This window comes from Corapipo altera, unplaced genomic scaffold, assembly GCF_003945725.1.
Source record: "Corapipo altera isolate COAL_440 unplaced genomic scaffold, ASM394572v1 2b, whole genome shotgun sequence".
In the NCBI taxonomy this organism is placed as follows: Eukaryota; Metazoa; Chordata; class Aves; order Passeriformes; family Pipridae; genus Corapipo; species Corapipo altera.
This window is the reverse complement of record NW_020884874.1, coordinates 12,584,033-12,591,393: the sequence shown is the minus strand read 5'-3', so window position 1 is coordinate 12,591,393 and position 7,361 is coordinate 12,584,033. Positions and strand designations below refer to the sequence as shown.

The 7,361-nt window shown below is 35.9% G+C and overlaps 1 protein-coding gene across 2 annotated transcripts in view; it reads left to right on the top strand.

The window, feature by feature from the left end:
• GOPC (golgi associated PDZ and coiled-coil motif containing) overlaps nucleotides 1-5,280 on the top strand; it is a 32,921-nt gene extending 27,641 nt beyond the window's left edge. For both annotated transcript variants that reach the window (XM_027669806.1, XM_027669797.1), the window contains 3 exons: nucleotides 541-705; nucleotides 1,373-1,553; nucleotides 2,066-5,280. In XM_027669806.1, the coding sequence (XP_027525607.1) occupies nucleotides 541-705; nucleotides 1,373-1,553; nucleotides 2,066-2,184 (465 nt within the window). In that variant the 3' untranslated portion in view covers nucleotides 2,185-5,280. The remainder of the gene's footprint in view (nucleotides 1-540; nucleotides 706-1,372; nucleotides 1,554-2,065) is intronic.
• The last annotated feature ends 2,081 nt before the right edge of the window (nucleotides 5,281-7,361 follow it).

Here is a 7,361-nt window from a genome sequence, read left to right as displayed (position 1 = left end):
CACCCATCCAATGATGAATCGGTCCCAGCTGTTCTAACTAGGACACAATCCGAGACCTGACTACCAGACCTTAGCTGTTGTGATTATAACCTTTTTTTTCTAAGTATCTGTTGGCATATCGTACCTAAAAAAAGCTGTATAAACTTTTTACAACAAATTTTAAAAATTTTGACTGTTATACTTGTATTCTAAATATGAATGCTGTTTCTTACAAGTCAATATGGTGCCTGATAGGCTTTTTTTAACAAAGTTTTCAACTTTTCATCAGCTTGTATATGATTTTATAGTATTATTATTATTCAAAATTGCCTCCTTTGACTCTTTGAGTACATATTTGAAATATTCCATTCTGTTGTGGGGAGAAGAATTAAAGGAAGCATTGCATGTGTTCTTCCTAAAGATTCTTTTTGTCTGAAGAATGATTTCTAATTTTCTAAAATAGAAGTTGAAATAAGCACTTTAGGAGCAATTACCTGCATGTTGATTTTATGTTAAAGGGCATCTCAGTTTATTAAAATATACTTTTTTTTTCTTAAATAGGGTGGGAAGGAGCATGGTGTTCCAATACTGATCTCCGAAATCCATCCTGGGCAACCTGCTGATCGATGTGGAGGACTGCATGTTGGTGATGCTATTCTGGCAGTAAATGGAGTTAATCTAAGAGATGCCAAACATAAAGAAGCTGTAACTATTCTTTCCCAACAGGTCAGTTGGGACCTGTTATCCGTAAGCACGTTTAGGTGCTTCTTGTGTTCTGCCTGTTGAATTACTTTGAATTTTTATGTTTACTGTTAAGCACAGCGTAATGCTAAGCTGCAGTGATTCCTGAGGCTGTGTCACCTTGCATTTAATCCTCTTATGTCTTGCAATTTAAGGAGGAAAATACTGGGCCAGTACTGGTTCAGTTAAACGCATGTATTGGCTAATTCAGTTAGGTTGATGGAAATCAGTTTGTTACATTGCCCCACAGAAATAATTCTTTAGTGACATACACTTCAGTCTTTTATGACTGAACTCCAGCCAAACAGTGTTTCTTTGTGATCTAGAATCTTCTTCCTGCCTCTTTCAGACAGTTAACAGGTCTGTTTAATTTAGCAGGCAGCTTCCTCATTAGAAGTCACTGTTTGAAATATATTGGAATATATCTAAGAAATTCAGATAATTTTGTAAAAAAAAATGCAGCTTAGCTATAGAGCTGTAGTATTTTAGTCAGTAAAAGCTTAATTCAGATATGTGTCCAAAATACTCAACACAATGGCAAATGTGTTTACAATAGTAAAATGTATTTGTTTTAGTAGCCTAGCTCATCTTGGTAATCCTATTAGGTAGCTGTGCAGTAGTAAGTAAATTTGTAATTTTCGTTGCATTTCAGAGAGGTGAAATTGAATTTGAAGTAGTGTATGTTGCTCCAGAAGTTGATTCGGATGATGAAAATGTGGAATATGAGGATGAGAGTGGACACCGTTATCGTTTATACCTTGATGAATTGGAGGAAGGTGCAAATTCAAGTTCTAATAGGAAAGATGCAAATGTGGATGTCAAACCTTCACAAGGTAAACCTTCTAAAATGTGTTACATGCAGTTTAATTCTCAATATGCAAACCAATTTAGGGAAAACACTGGTTTTATATTCATTGTAAAATTAATCTACTCTTAATTCAATTAACCTACTCATAGACTGTCAGCTCTTCTGGTTGATCCCTCACTCTTTGGCCTGGTTTACTTAGATGCACCTGAACTAACTGAATTAATTTATGGATTTTTTTCATGGTCATTTTTTTCCAAAGGTTGAAATTCAAACTTATTCCTTTCTTTTCCTGCCTCTGGTCTGGGAGTAGTTAATGCCCCGTAACACGTAACGGTGTTGGCTCTTTCAGATAAAATGTTTATGTTAGAGAGGTAAAGAAACAGTTCCCATTTTCCTGACATAATACGTTCTGCTAAAAAACTGTTAGCTTTGAGTAGTCATTTAAGCACACTTTCTAGTTTCTGAAATAAGGATCACTGATTTGTCCTTCACAATATTGCTTCACTTCCTTAAATAAACTTTCTTTTTATCTTGCAGTGTTTGATAAGAAGCCAAGTATTGATGGACATGAGAATGGAGACCTGGGGAATTCAGTTGAAGGTTCATTAGAAGACACTGCACCCAAATTAGCCCGTTCTGCTGAGTCTTTATCCTAAAAACAATCAATCAAACAAAAAAATCAACTGGACAAATCCCATCTTTGGGAGCAATTGATAATCAATATTGACTGCTTAAAGTTGCATATACTAGAGTAGGTTGTAAAAGGATGATTAAATGTCGAGAGAACTGTATTACTGTTGCCTGGAAAAAAGGCGGTTACCTCAGGGCTTCATTGTGAGCAATTCTAAATGTGGAAAACTGTCTTTTGCGTGACACACAGTAGTTACCTAACACATGGCATGTGAAATGGATTTCTTTTAATAATAAAAGAGTAATCCACCAAAGTGTGGAATTTCTAAAATTAATAACCTCAATACACTCCACTTTTAGTCTCATTGATGTCCCTAAGGAAGTAGAATAGTATGTGGCCAGCTTCATTTTGACCCTTTGATGTTTTAAAGGGACAACTGATGTTAAGTTTGGTGCTTAAACCGTAGAAGGACGAGGGGGGCAGATCACAGTTTTATTTGAGCAAAGACTATCAAAACCCAAATAAGCAGTGGGTTACTTGCTAATCATGATCTTTCAGCCCATGATAATTTTATAAGTGAGATTTTTGGAATTGTTGTTTTAATTTAAATTCACCACCATATTACAGGGTTCTAAAGGTGGAATTAGTTTAAAAATTACTCACAATTGTGTGGGCCCTTTGGTATTTTTTTTCTGAGCATCATCAATGTAGTGTTTGGTTTTGAATGGGTATGGTTACTGCTAGTGGAGTTGGTCATTATTAGCTTTACCTTACGAATTGCTCAGTGCTTTTGATGGGTACTGAACATATTAATTCCACATTAAAATAATCCTTAAAGAAGTGGAAGTTGAGTGCGCAGTACTTTACAGAAGGTGCTCAGAATGATACTGTGTCTGGCCCCATCCGTGTCCTATTAACTTAAAATTGTCTTACTGTTGAAAAAAAATGTTACTGCCTTTGTGAGAGCAGCGTATCTTAAAATTGTTTTTGATTGGTGTACATCTAAAGGCCCATGATGGGGCTGCAGACAGCAATGTTGAGGACAGTGTCTTGACCAGTTTCTCATACTCCATTTGTAGATCTGTTGGTGAAGTGCAGCACACTCCACAAACAAGCTCTACGTTGTCATCGCACTTATTATTTCAGCATGCAGTGCTGTGTTTCCTGCCCACTTCTCTGCAGGCTGTTGAACTGTAATGTGAAAAGATTTTGTACATTGAAAGAGGAACTAACGTGAAAAGACATCTTTGCAAGTGTTACTGTGTAGGATGTACATACGTAAGAAAAAAACTCAAAGGCCTTTAGAGTAACATCAACTAATCTTATGTTCTAAATTGTGATGTAGAACACAGTTACTTTGTCTCTCCTAGGAGCACTATATATATATATATGTTTATAGAAAAAAGCCTAAAAATGTATATACTTTATTAAAAGATTTTGCTATTTATAAATCCCTTAACTTCGCTATTTACACGATAGTTTTGTGTGTGTTTACGTGCGCGCATCAGTTCCACTTAGTGGAATAACATTATTTGGTTCATTTTTTATAATAGTCTTTGTCATACAGCATACTGTTGAAGGTTTTTAAAATAGTCAAGGCTGTACAGTTTTCACTGAACAGAAACTAGTATTTAAAAATAAAGTTGTGTGAAGAAGAAACAGGTCCCCAGGCATGTTTCTTTTTCTGAAGCTTCAAAAACTTGAGGACATGTTGGCTGTGTGTTAGCAGATGAATCCACTGCCAGAACTTTGCATCCAAATTTGTGTTTTTCCCACAGCTACTCAAGCAGAGTGCATTCTGAAACTGTATGTAGCCTGGAACACTCAATGTCCTCTCTGTCAGGAGGGATAGTTCAAAGCTAAGTAGTAGTCATTTTGTCCTTGAAAATCATGGCTTTATGGAATCTTGCTGCAATTCTTAGAAATTAGGCTTGTCCAACCAGTTGTGTAACTTTTTAAAAAGGCAGTGAATTTGCCTGTACAGTTTCCCTTTATTTGAGGGAAAAGTGAAATTTTTAATTTATTTGTTCTTCCTTACTTCTTGGCACACCTATTTTCTGTTTAATGCATTTGATCAGTTTTAGCCTGAAGTGGGGGAATGTTTCTAGAGTTATTTTCCTAACATTTCTTGTCCACCAGTTTTACATGATGTTGTACTCTCTTCTTCATGTGCTAGACCCTTTTCTCTGCTCTTACCTTGTCTGTTTTTGACTATATATGAGATCAGCTAAAGGAACATGACTAGGAGTAGATGAATCAGGTAGCAATAAATTATCATCAGATTTCCTTCCCGACAGTTTTTATAATCTTTGTTTAGAAAGTCTTGAATGGGAGGATTTTGCTCAGACACTACAGTCTGTCTCCATGTACTCTGTACTTCCTACCAGCTGATTTAACATGCTGGTTTATTTGTAATCATACTGAGATGCTTAGAGATTAATATTTAAACTGAGAAAAGTTTTGCAAGTTGAGATTTCCAGATTCAGTAGACAAATGTGTGTTCTTCCCTGTGTCAGTAACTGGAAGACTCAGTCCTACTGATTCCCAGGGGTTGAGTGAGTTAGACTTGGAAGAATTCCTGAGAGAAGTCAGTGTTCAGACGTCATTTTTATTTTTTAAAGTGTAAAATGGTTTACTTGTGTGTGCATATATATTTTTACTTAAAAAAATAAAATAATATTCTAAAGATAATTTTGCAATTCTTTTTTTAGTAGATAATTCCTTGCCTATTAAAATTTTCAGTGAGACAATTGTGTTCTAAGCTAAAGGTGGACAGTGTTCGCATCTGGGACCTTTGTTAATTAAAAGCATGTAAAATAAGGAAAATGCTTTATGGCAATAAATTTAAGTCTGATCAAAGGCTGTATGTAGTATTTCCTTTGTAGAAGTGTGTTCTTGGCAGTGAAGATGGTTTGTGTCTGTCTCGCTATATTTTAATCCACAGTTGTATCAGACAAAATTAAGGTATTTATTGTATTTGTCCAAACTTAATTACATCATGGGTTACTCTCATTTCTGTAGCAGATACAACGTTTTCCAAAAAATGTATACATCATGTTAAGCTGAATATAAAATATTTTTATTAGCCTGCAAATAAATATACTCTTCTGCATTGCAGTGATTTCTGTACCTAATTCAGACTTGTATTTAATTTTCTTCTTTTTTTATATATAAAAACCACCCAACTTTGTATATGATATTTTTCTGTTAAACATGTGGTTCTCACCTGGCCTAAAAACTAATATGGGGCAAACCAAAACTGCGTAATTTTGACTCCACTCCAGTCTTGGCCAGCAATGGTTAATAGCAAATTACATTTTTTGAAAGATAGTTATAAGATATATTTATAATTTCATTGAGATACATTTTCTGCCGAATGTTTTTCAGTTAAAAAAAAAAAAAAGGAAATATTTGCAGTGTCTGGCTGTATAATAATACCATAAGTATTCTAAAGCCCTTGACTAAGAAGAGCTACAAAGACCCAAACCTGTCAACCAATTAAGTCATTTGGGTAAAATTGTGGATACTGCCTTTTTTGTTTCCCATGCATTATGAATAATAAGTGTATTCTGAGTTTTCCACTGAAGTTACGAAACACGTTTAAGATACAATTTTCAGTCCTGATATTAAGGTCTGTTTTGTATTCTAAACTGTATTTTAAAAGAAATAATCTCTCACTTACACTTAAGTGATCATCTTGCCCTAAAGCATCAAGTTCATCTGAATGAACAGAGAGCTCCAATGAAAGGTAGTGGTCTGGTAGCTGTGGTTAGTAGTATAATTATGGTAGTACTTAAGGACTTATTGAGAGTGTGTAAGTAGAGAGTGGAAAATTGTGAGCGTAGGAACTGTCTCAATAGACAAGGCTGAGTCATTTTGGATGAAAAGATGTATAATGGACAATTGGTGAGGGCTAGAACTGTAAGTATTTTTTAGCTCTAACATTTTTAGAAGGGTTTGGATATGAGTGACTTCAGCAGATGGAAGGAAGAGGGAAAGCAGAGAAATCTTGCCTGAGTTGCCATAAAACAAGGAGAGGAATAGAGGCAGCTATGAATGAAGATGAAAATGGAAAGAGGAGAAAGAAAATTACTTTTTTATGTCACCTGGGGTCAAGGAAGATCATTCAAAATGTCTTTGTATCGTAGTGCCCTACTGAAAGACTTCAGAGACTACTCCCAGTGACTTTTGTCACTGACTAGTCCTCTGCATTTTTCTTCCAGGAATCCACATGTGACAGAAGACAAGAGGATGTGTCTTCTGTCACATCCTGACTTAGGGTATGTGTGGGAAGTCTGTTTTGGTTAAAACTTCAGCTCAGTGACCTGAGAAAAGAATTGGCTAAAATATTTCAAGCTTGCTTTACAAGCTTGAAATTATGTTACAACAATTGGAAAATATTACAAGCTTGTCCAGTGTGTCTTTTCCAGCACAATGTGATTTCTAATTCTTTAGAAGTTTCGCAGTTGGAAGGGAACCTAGGAGCTGAGAAGTGGAAAATGTGATGACTTTGAAAGATAAATACTCAACTTCTTTGGATTTTTTTTTCTCAATGAGACAGCTGTTGCTTCTTATGCTTCGGAGTAGTCTTGCCTTAGCTGTGTTCGCCTGATGTACCCCTGCTTCAGACATACTTTGGTATCTGCTCCTCATGCCTGCTTCTGTGCAGGACAATGCTTCTAAGCCAGATGGTTGAAAAAGGCCAAGTGATATTTTTCAAGGGTTTTCACTTCTTAGGTGAAAAATTGAAGTCACTTGCGTAAATTTTCCACACTCTATAAAATGTTTAATTATTTGGTATCTCTTTGTCAGCCTTCAACTTTGTGTGCTGAGACTTGTGCATCTCAGCTCTACCTAGGTAAGTGTTGGAGCTGCCGATGTTTTGAAGGCTCTGCCAGGAGTATACTCTTCCAGTCCCCCATGAGAGGTACGTTAGAAGTCCATCTATTTATCCCTAAAAAAGATTGCAGGAAACCCAGTTAAAGTTGTACTGGTTTTCTTTGTTTGTAACTTTCTACAGGAGATAGTAATCACAATTCCATCATTGAGTTTTTGGCACTCTATTTCTTCAAATTTCCTTTTTGAAGTGCAAAAGCACTGCAGCCTGAACCATCTCACCAGCTTCCCCTCCATCAGTTGTGAGGCCATTGGCACTCTGCTGCCTGGTTTTCAATAGCTGGGTCTCAATCAGAAGGTTAGGAA